Source organism: Hemitrygon akajei, chromosome 1 (assembly GCF_048418815.1).
Source record: "Hemitrygon akajei chromosome 1, sHemAka1.3, whole genome shotgun sequence".
Taxonomy (NCBI): domain Eukaryota; kingdom Metazoa; phylum Chordata; class Chondrichthyes; order Myliobatiformes; family Dasyatidae; genus Hemitrygon; species Hemitrygon akajei.
The window spans coordinates 107339673-107357717 of NC_133124.1; the positions used below are offsets into that span (position 1 = coordinate 107339673).

At 40.4% G+C, this 18045-nt stretch overlaps 1 protein-coding gene across 1 annotated transcript in view; it reads right to left on the reverse strand.

Annotated features, from left to right (window-relative positions):
* Positions 1–18045, reverse strand: part of ccdc12 (coiled-coil domain containing 12) — an 82212-nt gene that overhangs the window by 8875 nt on the left and 55292 nt on the right. Inside the window, exons 3-4 of the mRNA XM_073049226.1 lie at positions 12111–12190; positions 10243–10304 (exon numbers count right to left, since the gene is read on the reverse strand). Of these exons, the coding sequence (XP_072905327.1) occupies positions 10243–10304; positions 12111–12190 (142 nt within the window). The remainder of the gene's footprint in view (positions 1–10242; positions 10305–12110; positions 12191–18045) is intronic.

An 18045-nucleotide genomic window follows, 5' to 3' on the forward strand; every position in this document is an offset into this window, starting at 1 on the left:
TCCTGGCTCACCTCCGACCCCTGGTCAGATCAACCCTCGATCCCATGCAGTCTGCCTACCATAATCACATTGGAGTTGACGATGCTGTCATCTACCTGCTGAACAGAACCTGAATAAGCCATGGCAGCACTGTGAGGATCATGTTTTTCAATTTCTCAAGTACCTTCAATACCATACAGCCCCCATTGCTGGGGGAAAGCTCTGTTCAATGCAGGTTGGCACTTCCATTGTATCCTGGATAATGGGACTGATTGTCTGACTGGCAGACCACAGTTTGTGCAGCTTCAGAGCTGTGATTCAGACATGGTTATAAGCAGCACTGGGGCCCCACAGGGGCCTGTATTGACTCCTTTTCTGTTAATCCCATATACCCCAGACTTTAGATACAACACTGACTCATGTCATCTACAGAAATTTTCTAACTACTCAGCCATAGTTGGGAATATAAAGGGAGAATGGGAGAATGAATACAAGGAATAGTGGAGGACTTCGACAAATGATGCAAGCTAAATCATCTGCAGCTCAATATCAGTAGGACAAAGGAGATGGTGAGGACATGGATGTGGTTAGAACCTACAAGTACCTGGGGGTTGCACCTGGATGACAGACTTGAGTGGAGCACCAACACTAGAGGCTGTAACAAGGGCCAGGGTCAGCTCCACTTCCTGAAGAGACTGAGGTCCTTTGGAGTGTGCAGGCCTCTCCTTCACAAGTTCTGCCAATACAATCTTCTATGTGGTGGAGTGCTGGGGCAGTAGCATCAACACAGTGATGCCAACAGGCTCAATAAACTGATCAGAAAGGCTAGCTGCTATAGGAGTCAAACTAGACACACTGGAGGCTGTGGTAGAACAAAATCCTGGCAATTCTGGACAATGTTTCGCACCCTCTGCATGCCACCTTGTCTGAACAGAGGAGCGCTTTTAGTAATAGACTAAGACAGTTGGGAGGCGGAGCAAAGTTAAGATGGCACTAAATGGTGACTCCTTTGCTTGCATCTTCGGAAACAGCTCTATTTCCATCTTTAATATTTTTATTTTCCCCTTTTAGGGTGCTTTTGAAGACCCTAACCTGGAGTTACACGCTGACTTCGGTTCTTTGCCGGAATGGACCCATTCTCGGGGTTTCAGGACTGGTCATTGTTCGGCACGCCAAGGGTTCGGCCTGAGAGTCCAGCTCGGATTCAGAAGCCCAAGATCTCGGGGCTCTGGAGACGAGCAGATTGAGGGTTGGTGTCACGGCAGGAGACCCGTATGTCGTCGTCAGGGGAGTTGGGATATCTGCTGTGGGCCCGAAGACCCGGGATCTTTGCTATCTTCAGGCACACAGCTGGAAAAAAAGCAACGTAACATTGCAAACCAGTGAGTTGTTTGTTATGTCTCCCTGCTCGCTGGGGAAAAAATAGAGACACCTCCTTCTCCCTTATTAGGGAGAGAGAGAATCTGCGGTATGTCGAATGCCGGATGAAACGCTAAGTCTTTGGGGTAACTGCAAGTCTGTGTTTTTGCTATAGTTTTGCTCATGCTGAGTGCTCAGTGGAGGTACCGAGGGGGGGACTGCTGCTCGCTGCTGCTTACGTGCAGGAGGGAGGGGAGCTGGGGGGGGCCTTTGGGGTTCTTACATTTATCTGTCATTCATTCTTTGAGGCACTTCTGTTTTCGTGGATGTTTGCGAAGAAAAAGCATTTCAGGATGTATATTGTATATATTTCTCTGACATTAAATTGGACCTTTGAACTGTGCTGCTCCAAAGAGCACTATAGGAGGCAATGTTTACTCTCTACCATTAGGCGCTATAATGAGTCAACCTATATTCAGGGAAGTGATGACCCCCTCCTGTTAAACTGGTGGAGGTAATATTTTTTACTCTTTCTTCTCTTCTAACATTTGTATGTCTATGCAATTGTAATGCTACTATGATATTAATTTCCTTTGGGAACAATAAAGTATCTATCTATCTAGAGCTAGGAATTTGATCAGGCCTCAAAACGCTCCGTTTCTTTCTGGACACCACAGCCAACCAGTTCCCCTCCACCACCACTCTCCTCCATCTGGCAGAACCGGTTCTCACTCTCAATAATTTCTCCTTTGGTTACTCCCACTTCCTTCAAACAAAAGGTGTAGCCATGAGCACTCACATGGGTCCCAGCTATGCCTGCCTTTTTTATGGCTATATGGAACAGCCTACACTGGTATCATTGCAATTGCCTATTGTCACAGCAGACGCAATCTCAATGGCTCTCCACACAGCTTTAGACCACCTGGACAACACAAACACCTATGTCAGGATGCTGTTCATCGACTATAGCTCAGCATTTAATACCATCATTCCCACAATCCTGATTAAAAATTTGCAGAACCTGGGCCTCTCTACCTCCCTCTGTAATTGGATCCTCAACTTTCTAACCAGAAGACTAGATATGGTGATAACATATCCTCCTGACAATCAACACTGGTGCACCTCAGGGATGTGTGCTTAGCCCACTGCTCTACTCTCTATATACACATGACTGTGTGACTATAGTTCAAATACCATCTATAAACTGGCTGAAGATACAACCATAGTTGGTAGAATCTCAGGTGGTGACGAGAGGGCGTACAGGAGTGAGATATGCCAACTAGTGGAGTGGTACCACAGCAACAACCTGACACTCAACATCAGTAAGACGAAAGAGCTGACTGTGGACTTCAGGAAGGGTAGGACAAAGGAACACATACCAATCCTCATAGAGGGATCAGAAGTGGAGAGAGTGATCAGCTTTAAGTTCCTGGGTGTCAAGACCTCGGAGGATCAAACCTGGTCCCAGCATATCAATGTAGTTATAAAGAAGGCAAGACAGCGGCTATACTTTATTAGGAGTTTGAAGAGATTTGGCATGTCAATAAATACACTCAAAAACTTGTATAGTTGTACCGTGGAGAGCATTCTGACAGGCTGCATCACTGTCTGGCTTGGAGGGGCTACTGCGCAGGACCAAAAGAAGCTGCAGAAGATTGTAAATCTAGTCAGCTCCAATTTGGGTACTAGCCTACTAAGTACCCAGGACATCTTTAGGGAGCGATGTCTCAGAAAGACAGTGCCCATTATTAAGGACCTCCAGAACTCAGGGCATGCCCTTTTCTCACTGTTACCATCAGGTAGGAGGTACAGAAGCCTGAAGGCACACACTCAGTGATTCAGGAACAGCTTCTTCCCCTCTGCCATCCGATTCCTAAATGGACACTGAATCTTTGGACACTAGCTCACTTTTTTAAAAAATATATAGTTCTGCTTTTGCAGTTTTTAAAAAAATCCATTCAATGTAAGTAATTTATTTATTTTTTAAAAATTTTATTTATTATTTTTTCTCTGCTAAATTATGTATTGCATTGAACTGCTGCTGCTAAATTAACAAATTTCACACCACATGCCAGTGATAATAAACCTGATTCTGATTACTTCCCGATTTTGCTATGCTACATCGACGATTGCATTGGTGCCATTTCCTACGAAGCTCATCAACTTCGCCTCCAACTTCCTCAAATTTACCTGGCCCATTTCCGACACCTCCCTCCCCTTTCTCAATCTCTGTCCATCTCTAGAGACCGCTGATCTACTGATATCTTTTATAAACCCACTGACTCTCACAGCTACCTGGAATATACCTCTTCCTGCCCTGTTACTTATAAAAATGCTATCTCCTTCTCTGAATTCCTCCGGCCCCACCACATCTGCTCTCAGGATGAGGCTTTTCATTCCAGAACTAAACAGATGCCCTCCTTCTACAAAGAAAGCAGCTTCCCTTCCTCCACCCTTAACGCTGCCCTCAACCGCTTCTCTTCCATTTTGCACACATCTGCCCTCAACCCCATCCTCCTGCCACCCCACCAGGGATAGGGTTCCTTTTGTCCTCACCTACCACCCCACCAGCCTCATTGTCCAGCACGTAACTCTCCATAATTTCCGCCATCTCCAACGGGATCCCACCTCCAAGCACGTCTTTCCCTCCCACTCCCCACTTTCTGCTTGTCACAGGACTCCCTTGTCCATTCGTCCCTCCCCACTGAACCCCTTCCTGGCACTTATCCTTGCAAGCGGAACAAGTGCCACACCTGCCCCTCCACCTCCTCCCTAACTACCATTTAGGGCCCCAAACTGTCCTTCCAGGTGAGACAACACTTCACCTGCGAGTCTGTTGGGGTTATTAACTGTATCCAGTGCTTCTGATGCGACCTCCTGTATATCAGTGAGACCCGATGCAGATTGGGAGGCCACTTCACTGAGCACCTGCACTCCATCCGCCAGAAAAAGCAGGATCTCCCAGTGGCCACCCATTTTCATTCCACTTCCCATCCCTATTCCAGTTCATGGCCTCATCTACTGCCACAATGAGGCCACACTCAGGTTGGAGGAGCAACACTTGTATTCTGTCTGGGTAAACTCTAATCTGGTGGTATGAACATCGATTACTCAAACTTTTGGTAATGCCCCCTCCCCCACAACCTCCTTCACCATTCCTATTCTCATTTCCCTCTCTCAAATCTTCTTAACTGACCATCACCTCCCTCTGGTGCTCCTTCCCCCTTTTTTTTGTCTTCTGTCCTCTCCTATCAGATTCCTCCTTCATTAGCCCTTTATCTTTCACTAATTGACTTCCCTGCTCTTTACTTCAACCCTCTGCCCACCCAGTTTCACCTATCACCTTGTATTTCTTCCTCCCTTCTCATTCTGAATCCTCTTATTTTTTTCTCCAGTTCTGCTGAAGGCTCTTGACCCAAAACATCAACTGTTTACTCTCTTCCATAGATGTTGCTTGGCCTGCTGAATTCCTCCTGCATTTTGTGCGTTTTGCTTGATTATCCAGCATCTGCAGGTTTTCTCATTTGAGATTCACTTATGTTCAGCTGTTTTAATGACCTACCATTTATCAAGTCAGAAGTGGGGTGTTGATGAAAGAGTGTTCAATTCCATTTTCAGTAAAGATGCTTTCTATCGTCAGATAGAACACGAGAACACAAGAGAAAGGAGCAGAAACTGACCTTTTAGCCCACTGACAAACATGAGAAAATCTGCAGATGCTGGAAATCCAAAGCAACACAAACAAAATGCTGGAGGAACTCAGCTGGCCAGGCAGCATCTATGCAGAAGAGTAAACAGTCAATACCTCAGTATGAACCATGTAAGAGAACTGGGAATAAATGCTGCAAATGCTACCATGGGTGGTGGGATGGAGAAACATTTCTACCAAAGGAGGTGCAAGGCTCTCCTTCCCTCCACTAGCCTGCAGGTGACTCTCGGGCAAGGTTAGCTCCCCCGAATAGGGTCACGTGAAGACTGGTGCTCATCACAAGTCCTGGTTATGCGACCGCTGATGCCACGCAGACAACCTCTGAGGAGTATTGATAATAGCTGGGGTCACCTGTATTGTAAAGGCGTTGCCCAGAAGGCAACAGCAAACTATTTCTGTAGAGAAACTTGCCAAGAACAATCATGGTCAAGAGACCATGATCTCCCACATCATACGACAAGGCACATGATGATGATGAGGATGATGAATGCTACCAGTCCTGAAAAAACAAGTCAAAAAATAAAATCCAAGCTATGAAATTCGGAAGAAAAGTGAGTGATAAGGGCATAAAATCAAGGGCATCTGTAAATAATTACAGATCATTTAATTATCAGTAAGCAGGTTGAGGTGGGGATTTTTGGAATTAATTTACTGTATTTATTTTCATGGAGGGAGATGATACATCAATACTTAAGAAGAATAATACGGAATATTGGAAATGACAGACATGATAAAACCATAAGATATAAGGAGTAGAATTAGGTAATTTGGCCCTTCAAGTCTGATAGTCAAAGCAAAGTTTTTTTTGTTGTTGTTCCTCTCCATACACTGTGGTGTATCAGGCGGCAATCTTGACATTTCCTTTGCATTTGGTTGTGTTTTTTTTAATGAGGCCGAATTGTTAGCACAATCTCAACCCAGCCTGGATGCAAAACGTGCAAGAGACTGGCCAGATTCGAACCCGGGACCACTCATCTCGAAGTCTGATGCTGATGCCACTACATCACCAGGCAGCTCAGCAAAAAAAAAAGGCAAAACTGACCATGTGGTTGACAGTGAGGTACCAATAGATTAGTTTAGAGAGAATTAATAAGTCACAAATGATATTCAATCTGAAGCAGCATGACTCAATATGAGACAATGTGAGATTAAAATTAGAAAAGTACAGAAGAACAGAAGGATCTTGCAATCTACATCTACAAATCCTCAAAGAAGACAACACAGGAAACAAAATAGTGGCTTTCAGATGCTTACCTTTTTTTTAAAAAACTTTTTTAAATTGTTTTCAAATAGTTACAGAATAAATGTGTATGAAAAAAAAAGTGTTACCCAGCCCCCCTCCCCTTATCCCCTCCCCCCTAACATCCCTATTAAACAAAATAAGAAAGAAAAAAAAAGGGAAATGCCTGGATGTTGGAAGATCCCCACATGCTCCACAGAGTTCTCATTTTTTTTAATATATGTTAAAATTCTTTTTCTTTTTACTGGCCCATTAAGCCCATTAACATTAAAACTTAAAAAATTTAGTAGATTAGTCATTATTTTTTTTATTATATTACTCCAATCTATAATAATACCTAATCTTTCCACTTTCGTGGTATCTTGGGAAATCTTTATAAAAATCTCCATGTTGCTATGTGTGTCCCCACCAATCATCCAGGCAAAAAGATAGAAAAAAATTAAAATATAAAGAAAAAAAAACAAAATACCCCCCTACTAATGTTGTGGAAAAAAAAACACAACATTACCCCCCTCTGCTGTACGGGTCATGGCAACCGCCATGATTACACACGTGAATCCCGCAGTAACCGATCCACAGCCTCCCAGCCCCCCCGCAACATAAAAAAGTATATGTATAAGAAGAGAAAAAAAAATACTATTCTCATTTAGTATTTCTAAAATTTTGCTTTTCTCTTCTATAATATCCATAAATGTCCATCACTTCTGTTCCTTGGGTCTATCTTCATCTTTAATCCATTACGTTTGGAAGCCTCTATGTGTAATTAGCGAATAGATGGAAGTTCTTGTACAAACTCCTCCGCTTTTCGATAATCGGAAAAAAAAAATTTTCCCTCCTCCAAGAAAATTATCAGTGTTGCTGGATGATACATTGTAAATTTATAACCCTTTTCCCATAAGGCTTTTTTCGCTGGGTTAAATTCCTTCTTTCTCTTCAAAAGGTTGTAACTTATATCAGGATAAAAAAGAACTGGTTTCCCTGCTATCATCAGTGGCCCGTTTCTACTTTTGGCACTTTGGGCAGCGGCCTTCAGGATCTTTTCTTTGTCTTGGTATCGTAAGCATTTTATCAAAATTGATCGTGGATTTTGATCAGCTTGAGGTCTTGACCTTAAAGATCTATGCACCCTTTCAATCTCAATTGGAGTTTCTCTTTCCATTTCCAATTTTTCAGGGATCCATTTTTGAAAAAAATTTATTGGATCTTCTCCTTCTATATCTTCTTTAAGTCCAACAATTTTAATATTATTTCGTCTACTGAGATTTTCAAGCTTATTAATTTTTTCCATAAATTGTTTTCTTTCTGATGTCCAAGCAGTATTTTCCTTTTCCATTTTGTCCATTCTTTCAACCATGTCCTCCGATGTAGTTTCCAAGTCCGTAATTCTTTTTTCCATTTTTTCCTGTCTCTTTGTCATTTTATCAAGCATAATCTCCATATTGGTCATTTTTTTTTCAAGTATTTTTTGATTATTTTTAATTACTTTTAATGTGTCTAATTTACACATTATTTGCCTCAAAGTCTTTTCTATATTTCTAGAAGGACTTTTAACTCCTTCTTCATCTGATCCTTCCGAGAGATTTGACTCTCCCTCCGATTCGCTATCACTTTCAGTTGCAGTGGTAGCTGGGCTTTGTAGTTCTCGTTGCTCCCGTTTGCGCATGCTCCATCCTTCGCGTTTGCGCAGTTCACGATGGTCTTTTCCTTTGGAAGTGGCCAATGTTGCCACAGTCTCCTGTTCCGTATCGCTGGTGATATAATGTACCTGAGACCGCGGTTCCTCGGTAGACGTGGGCCTTGTTCTTGTTCCAACTTGCGTAGTCTTCCCGGTATTAGTTTTCTTCATCTTCCTTCCTTGAGGCATAGCTTGACACAGTCCGGAGTCGTTTATAAGTAACTTTTAGAAAGTATTGACTAACTTTTCTTCATTTAAACATTAATTTATTAACTTTTTACGGGAGAGCTGGGTCCCTGCGTCTCGATCCTACGTCATCACGTGATGTCCCCCATGCTTACCTTTAAAGGCCAAGACAGAATGCAAAAACAAGGGGATCATGTTGTAACTGTATAAACTACGTTAAGGCCTCGGGTAGATTATTATGCACATTTCAAGAAGACTTAACATGAGGGATGCAACAAAAATGATTTATATTTAAGCTGCTAGGCTGGTAATTTCTGGTTGAGGGTTATAGGGACAAAGGGCAGTGGTTTTCTTTCAAACAGAGGCACAGCCAATTTAATTCACATGCACAACCTACATGGAGTCAGCAATCTACAGGTTTTTGTTCAATTATAGGAATAAAGGTTAGTTAAAAAACTCTTCCTCTCAAATAGTAATGTGAACATGGAACTTAATGCCTCACAGAGCATGAAGGAAAAAGCTTTCATTAGATTTAAAATACATTTGGACGAGCACTTGAAGAGCAATGACATACAAGACAATCCCATTTGGCTTATGGGTGTAACCCAAGCTACTCAATTTTTGCCTGGCGTAGCACAGTGAGTTAATTGGCATTACCTTATGCAACAGGTCAAGAATGGAAATGCAAAATAACTTCTGAAAAAGTGAAACTGGACCTGATATAGAACTTCAGTCACAATATGAAATGCATATCTGAGTTGAACAGCCTTGTGGTCCCTCTTTCTCAATAATCTGAAGCTGTTTTCTGTTAATTATTGACCAACAGGTTGACCATACATGGACATTAATTAGACCTAAGTCTGGTTCTATTAAGTAAAGAGAGGGCCTTAATTCTTCTGTGATATATTCCAAGAAGGCAATGCACATGACAGGGCAATCATAACCATGGAAATCTTACCAATACTCTTGTTGGCAATTTGTGTTAATATGGCATTTAATTTTTTCATTACCTCTTGAATAATTGAGGATAAATCTAACAATTAGATCTTGCTAATCAAATGCAGGAAATTGAAGGTGAAGTTCAATCACAATACAAAATAGTAGAACAGACTCAAAGGGGCATATGGACTACAACTAGTCTAATGTATTTTCTCTCCACAACAAGATGTTAAGAGACCAAGCTCCCTGTTTTAATTACACTTTTTGTGGTTAAAATAATCGAGGAAGACTCCAATAATCCACTACCCAATATTCAGAAATTCATTAGCTCAGCATCAATGACTGGGTGCCATTTGCAGTGTTCCATTGAAAATGCCCTACTTTTCTTCCTTGCTTTTAACTTCCTTGAAACCAGCCAGTGGCCCAATTCCCATGTTCCCTTTCAGTTCAGTTCAATGCAATATTTAATGTTATTGTGTAACACCTTAAAAAGTGTTTTTGGGGTATCAACAGGAATAACATCCAACAATCTGGAAAATCAGCCACTCCAAAGTTCTAACATAATGGATTATCAAAGACCTACTGCTCTAATTTTAGAACTTAACAGTCAATCTGAAACATGTATCTCTGCAGATGCTGTCTGCCCCTTCTGAAATATTTCCAGATTTCCCTCAGGATTTTTACTTCAACTACATCACCTGTCAATCTTTTAAACTCATTTCTGCATCTCATAAAACACTGTCATCAGGTAAATTCCTGGTGTTAACTTGTCTGTTAGTTTACAATTGTTGCTCCTTAATTACTAACAGTAACTTGTTCCAACAATGGAACTTCTGTGGCATTTTGACCATTGTTGGCCTACATGTAGGCCTACACAGTGTATCAGCACAGTAGTGAACTACACTAAATGCTAATCTAATCTTGACTTTCTGTTATGCAATGTATTTAGTTATTTACTGCTTCTGCTATCAGGTGATTTTTCTTTTCCCAAGTCCTGGAGCACCGATACTTTAGATCAGCATGGTCTTATGATCATATTTTGAGCTACTTTAATACAGAGCTAGTGAAGTACTATCTAGTTTTCCCTGTTACCGGCTTTTGCATAGGGTTAAGTTTAAAGTGAGATCCCAATTTACTGTAAAAGAAATGACGTACCACTTCTTCAATGACAGGTTCAGGCTTCCCTGCTTCAAGCTGGTCTTTCACCTTATCCTCAACTGTGAACACAAAAATTACAGCAAATAGCCATGAATAGATGAAAAATTGAATTCAGTGCTCTATAAGTCACATGGTTAAAGCAACCACCTCAGGAGGACAAGCAAGTGAGTGAAAACAACTCACTGCCCTCGTGCCAGTAAACAAGCAGCTGCACATTTGCAAATGTTAGATGAAGTTATGTCTAGCTAGAATAGGATGAAGACCTGAACTAAGCACTCAACGTGTAATATTTCCATTGGAAAACAGAAAGAAAGGGAGCATTTTCTGGAACTCCTTATCCAAACATGGGATGGTACAAGAACCAATTTACACAAGTTGGGGTTGAGTTCAAGACTCAGAGAACATGCCTTTGTGGGAAGTATACTGTTCAAGCTAGAATGCTTGAACTTTCTCTTTATGATTAGAAGTTCAAATAAAGGAAAATACTATTTTGCACCAGTTAACAAGTACAAATTCAGCACACAGAACTAAACGTTGTCAAAATCACAAAGCAATCTATCCATTCAAGATCAAGGTGCCATATTTATATTTGAAGGCACCACCGCTGTTGGCCGAATCAAAGATGGTGACAATTCAGTATATTGCAGAGAGACAGAAATCCAGCTGAGTGGTGCCACAACATCCACTACCTCTCACCCAATGTCAGCAAGATCAAGGAAATTGTTATTGACTTCAGGAGGAAACTGAAGGTTTGTCAGCCAGTCCACATCGGGAGATCAGAGGTGAAGAGGGTCAGCAACTTTAAATTCCTCAATGTTATTACTTCAGGAGCTCTGTCCTGAGCCCAACACACAAGTGCAATTATGAAGAAAGCACAGCAGTACCTTTACTTCCTTAGAAGTTAGCAAAGATTTAGCATGACATCTAAAAGTTTGACAAACTTCTATAGATGTGTGGTAGAGAGCAACACTGGTTGCATCAGAACCTGGCAGGGAAACACCAATGCTGTTGAATGGAAAAATCATACAAAAAGTAGTGGATATGGCCCAGTCCATCACAGGTTACCCACCATTGAGCACATCTACATGAAGCGCTGTTGCAGGAAACCAACATCCATCATCAAGAACTCCCACCACTCAGGCCATACTCTTTTCTCATTGCTGCCACCAGGAAGGTGATACAGGAGCCTCAAGACCCACACCACCAGGTTCAGGAAAAGTTATTATCCCTCAAACATTAGGCTCTTGAACCAGAAAGGATAACTTCACTTACCTCATCACTGAATTGTTCCCACAAACCATGGACTCAATTACAAGAACTCATCTCATGTTCTCCATATTTATTTATTATTATCTCTTGTACTTGCACAGTTTGTTGTCCTTTGCACATTGGTTGTTTGTCTGTCCAGTTGGGTATGGTTTTTCATTAATTCTATTGCGTTTCTTGGATTTACTTTGTATGCCCACAAGAAAATGAATCTCGGGGTTGTATATGGTGACATATATACTTTAATAATAAATTTACTTTGAAATGTGAACTCCTGAGATTACTACATTTCATACTTGATGTACATAATTGTGTTTACTAAATAAAGCCTATAGCTATAAATGCTTCCATTTCTCTTTCATTTTACCAACAAAAAAAGGGTCCTTAAAATTCTTTCCTGTCATAAACTGTCCACAGCAGTAACAAATTATTAAAACTGCCTGAACATAATGAATTGGAGAGTGGAATATCTTCCATTAAACCTGTTATTTCATTCTTAAATAGATTTTTTGATCCAACAGTGATATCTTGAAATGACATACCTGTGAGAGAGCTACATAGAGGACCTGGACATGGGCTGCATCTCACATGATACTAACCTGAGACTGGTTTGACATTGGGCACTAGACGTTCCTTCAATTCTTTGTCTTCTGGGACATAGTTGCGCAACTTTAATTCTCTGGAAGAAAATCAAAGACAGTTCAAAAATGCAAAATAAGTTGATATAAAATTAGTTGTTTAAAATATGCATCAGGAATGATCAAGATGTTACCCTGGCTTAACAGCAAATTTTTGCCACTGGATCAGAAGTTTGTGGGATTGAGTCCCACTCTGGAGATTTGAACACATTATCCAGAATATAGCAAGGCAGAACTGACAGAATCATACAAACTGCAGTTTTGTCCATGTTTTCAAGTGTCTTTTTAAAAAATGTATTTTTCTACACACTTCCTAAATTATTTCCTTATTGTACTGCAAATTGGTGCATAAATACAATGCACAGGATCGCAAGAGGTTGCAGAAGGTTGTAGACTTGACCAGTTTTTTCATGACCACAACCCTCCCTGTCATTGAGGACATCTTCAAGAGGGATTGCCTCAAGGCGGCAGCATCCATAAAGGCCTTAACCGTCTGGGAAATGACCTCTTCACATTACTACCATCAGGAAAGAGTTACAGGAATATTTCTTTAGTTTTGTAACTTCATAATTTGTCATACTTAGTACTGCTGCCACAAACTAATCCATTTCATCACATACATCAGTGATAATCAACCCAATTCTGTCATTTAAAAGCAGCAAATGTCACTTCAATATTAAATGTTTCGAAGTTAAGCCAAAGTGATAACACAACAAACAAGAGGTCTGAAATGCAGGGATCAGTTTCTGAAGGCAGAACAGTAAAGATCTCCAGTACTGTTTTGTCAAAAAGTTGAAGAAAATAGGAATAGGATTAGATATTCTCTTCTAATCATCGCTCAAATTTAATTTCTCAATCATCCTGTCACCCCTCCATCTACCAAGACACCATCTAGAATTCTCTAGTGGTTTCTTTCAAACAAACCGAAAGTGCTCAGAGGCTAAGCATCGATGTTTGACACTGTATGACACGCTCTCCAAAAATAAGATGCAAGTCAAGAAGTACATATGCTCAATCCCTCACCGAGAAACCAGTAAAATCACTGTCTTGAAATAATAAAAAGAATGAAACTAAGACTACCAATACAATGAAATAAACAGTCTAAGCATATTCAAAAGTACTTAAGCCAAGCGGTCTTAAGTGTATTTAAACAATAAGAGAAGTGGTCAATGAAAAAATATTTCCGGCTGCCTCTAACCAGCCTAAAACTTGAACTAAAAACAAAGCATGAATATGTAGCTATACTCTTCACTTCTAAAACACCCCAACCCACATAACAAATTACCCATTAATAAACACGCAACACAATATACAATACAGACACAAAATAGAAAACCCATCTGCCTTTCAACCTATTTACTCCTTGAAATGTTTCACTTTTACCCAGTATTTAGTCAACTAGCTTTACATAACTGCAGATTTTAGTTTTGATAAGTCTGTGAAATGCTTTGGGATTGTTTAGCTATGCTGATGTTTCATAAATGGAAGTTTTATCTTTGACTGAATTCATACATATACAGTGGCATGCAAAAGTTTGGGCACCCCGGTCAAAATTTCTGTTACTGTGAATAGTTAAGTGAGTATAAGATGAACTGATCTCCAAAAGTCATCAAGTTAAAAATGAAACATTCTTTTCAAAGTTTTAAGCAAGATTAGTGTATTATTTTTGTTTTGTACAACTTTAGAGTGAAGAAAAGGAAAGCAGCACCAAGCAAAAGTTTGGGCATCCCAAGAGATTTCAGCTCTCAGATAACTTCTACCAAGGTCTCAGACCTTAATTAGCTTGTTAGGGCTATGGCTTGTTCACAGTCATCATTAGGAAAGGCCAGGTGATGCAAATTTCAAAGCTTTATGAATACCCTGGCTCCTCAAACCTTGTCCCAACAATCAGCAGCCATGGGCTCCTCTAAGCAGCTGCCTAGCACTCTAAAAATCACAATAAATGATGCCCACAAAGTAGAAGGCTTTAAGAAGATAGCAAAGCGTTTTCAGGTAGCCGTTTCCTCAGTTCATAATGTAATTAAGCAATGGCAGTTAACAGGAACGGTGGAGGTCAAGTTGAGGTCTGGAAGACCAAGAAAACTTTCTGAAAGAACTGCTCGTAGGATTGCTAGAAAGGCAAATCAAAACCTTTGTTTGACTGCAAAAGACCTTCAGGAAGATTTAGCAGACTCTGGAGTGGTGGTGCACTGTTCTACTCTGCAGCGACACCTGCACAAATATGACCTTTGTGGAAGAGTCATCAGAAGAAAACCTTTCCTGCATTTTCCACAAAATTCAGCGTCAGCAGTTTGCAAAGGAACACCTGAACAAGCCTGATGAATTTTGGAAACAAGTCCTGTGGACTGATGAAGTTAAAATATAACTTTTTGGCCGCAAAGAGCAATGTTATGTTTGGAGAAAAAAGGGTGCAGAATTTCATGAAAAGAACACCCCTCCAACTGTTAAGCACCAGGGTGGATCAATCATGCTTTGGGCTTGTGTTGTAGCCAGTGGCACGGGGAATGTTTCACTGGTAGAGGGAAGAATGAATTCAATTAAATACCAGCAAATTCTGGAAGCAAACATCACACCGTCTGTAAAAAAGCTGAAAATGAAAAGAGGATGGCTTCTACAACAGGATAATGGTCCTAAACACACCTCAAAATCCACAATGGACTACCTCAAGAGGAGCAAGCTGAAGGTTTTGCCATGGCCCTTACAGAGATCTAGGCCTCATATGGAGCCAGTGATTATTAATGGAGAATGTGTGGAGCAGGTTAAGACCTACAAGTATCTGGGAGTACAGTTAGATGAGAAGCTAGACTGGACTGCCAACACAGATGCCTTGTGCAGGAAGGCACAGAGTCGACTGTACTTCCTTAGGAGGTTGGCGTCATTCAATGTTTGTAGTGAGATGCTGAAGATGTTCTATAGGTCAGTTGTGGAGAGCGCCCTCTTCTTTGTGGTGGCGTGTTGGGGAGGCAGCATTAAGAAGAGGGATGCCTCATGTCTTAATAAGCTGGTAAGGAAGGCGGGCTCTGTCGTGGGCAAAGTACTGGAGAGTATAACATCGGTAGCAGAGCAAAGGGCGCTGAGTAGGCTACGGTCAATTATGGAAAACCCTGAACATCCTCTACATAGCACCATCCAGAGACAGAGAAGCAGTTTCAGCGACAGGTTGCTATTGATGCAATGCTCCTCAGACAGGATGAAGAGATCAATACTCCCCAATTCCATTCGGCTTTACAATTCAACCGCCAGGAGTAAGATATGTTAAAGTGCCGGGGTTAGGACTCAATGTATTTAACTACTTAAGAACTTTTTAAAAGCTATTTATTAATGCTTTTTGAGAGGGTGATTTTAGATGCATATCATATTTTTACTGAGTTAAGTATTGTATGTAATTAGTTTTGCTACAATAAGTGTATGGGACATTGGAAAAAATGTTGAATTTCCCCATGGGGATGAATAAAGTATCTATCTATCTATCTTACAGTCCCTGACCTAAACATCATCAAAAATCTGTGGATAGACGTCAAAAGAGCAGTGCATGCAAGACGGCCCAAGAATCTCACAGAACTAGAAGCTTTTTGCAAGGAAGAATGGGCGAAAATACCCCAAACAAGAATTGAAAGACTCTTAGAAAGCATTTTCAAGCTGTGATACTTGGCAAAGGGGGGTGTTACTAAGTACTGACCATGCAGGGTGCCCAAACTTTTGCTTTGGGCCCTTTTCCTTTTTTAAAAAATTTTGAAACTGTATAAGATGGAAATAAAAAAGTAACCTTGCTTAAAATATTAAAGAAGTGTGTTATATTTAACTTTATGCCTTTTGAAAATCAGGTCATCTTTTACTCACTTAGCTATTCACAGTAACAGCAATTTTGACCGGGGTGCCCAAACTTTTGCATGCCACTGTATACATCACAGAAACAGCTCAACACGTCACCTATGCCAACCAAGAAGCCTAATCCCACTTCCATGTAAAACTTCCCTATTCACATACCTCCCCAATTATCTTACATATTGTAACTGTACTGTAGCTGTCTCTACCATCAATTCCAGCAGGTCATTCCATGTCCCTCCCAGCAAAAGGAATTTGGCCAAAGATGTCTTTCAATTTCAAAAAGACAGAAAACGAATGAATACAAGTAAGGAGTTGCATGCAGATGACACTAATAGGTGTGTCATAGACAATGAAGGTTGACAAATGTTACAAGGGAATCTTGATCAACTAGGCACATAGTTGCAAAATGTCAAGTAGTATTCAATCCAGATAAATGCGAGGTGATGCATTTTGGCAAGTCAGACCAAGGTAGGACTTCCATAATTAAAAGGTAGAGCTCCAGATACAGTGTTAAAGAACAGAGGAATGCAAGAGTACAAATACATAGTCATGTGAAAGTGACATCACAGGTCAATAGAGTGGTGAAAGAAGCATTTGGCACTCAGCCTTCATGAATCAGCACTCCAAGTGGTGGAATGTTGTGGGGCAGTTGCACAAGATGCTGGTGGGGCCACACATAGACTGTGTACACCTTTGGTCATCTTGCTACAGGAAGCTGAAAAGAGTGGAATGATTCACAAGAACATTACCAGGACCTTTGGGCCCAAGTTATAGGGGAGGGTACAAGCTGGTGAAGACTTCATTCCTTGGAACACAGGAGATTAAGGGTCGACCTTGGAGGTGTTTAAAATCATGACAGATATAGATGGGGAAATGAACAGCTTCTTCCTCCTCCCCCACCCACGCCCCCCACTCCCAGTAAAGGATCAACTGAAGGCATAGAATTAAGGTAAAAGACAGAAGAATTAAAAGGAAACAGCCAATCAACAATTCAGGGGCATGAGAATATGTATCTCACTTGAGGACATAAAGTGCATTGATTCACAGTGGTTTGGTATTTGAAGAGTGGCCAATCAGTGATTTGGATTGATTAGCAAGAACAAATTAAAAGAAGGTAGGGACAAGCTGAGCAGCAATTGTTGGAGTAAGGAATGTTAGGGTGGTTATTTGCAGCTTTAGCTCTTTGAGGCTTCAGCGAGGACAGCCTTGAGGGAGCAAAGACAAAAAAGCTGCAGGTATACACTTTTCCCCTACCATACCAAGACAAACCCAATTGTCTAACTTAGCAATGTTGTGTCAGCCAAAGTGGCTCCTCATCTTTAGCCAAAGCACTCTTACTGACAGGATAAACTGCTATTGCAGAAAACTGTAAAAATAAAAATACCTCATATCCAAGCAGTGGAAATCTTCTTTTTCAATCTTTTTATTATTATTATTATCAACAAAATAAAATTGATACATAGATAATGGGATTACAAACATACACATTTCAACTGAACATGAAAGAATACATAAGCAATGGTTACAGTATAAATGAGTATTCCCAAATCATAGACGATACAATTTACAAATAAACAAGGCAAACCTAGGTATATCATAATATATATATTTTAAAAAACAGAAAGAAAAAGAAAAAAAACAAAAAAACTAATCTAATAATCTAATAACTAATAAGGGGGAAAAACAAAAAAGAAAAAAGAGAAAAAGAAAAAATGGAAAAAAAATGGCTGTTTATAATATCTCACAAAAATACAAAATCATCAGTCTCGTCAACTCCGATCCTCTCAACATATATAAAATCGAAACTGGAAAAACAAATAGGCTTGGAACAGGGTCATATTACATCATATGAAAATATTGAATAAATGGTCTCCATATCTTTTCAAGTTTAATAGAAGTATCAAATACAACACTTCGAATTTTTTCTAAATTTAGACATAACATAGTTTGAGAAAACCAATGAAATACGGTAAGAGGATTAATTGCTTTCCAATTCAACAAAATAGATCTTCTAGCCATTAATGTAAGAAATGCAATCATTCGACAAGCGGAAGAGGATAAATGGAGT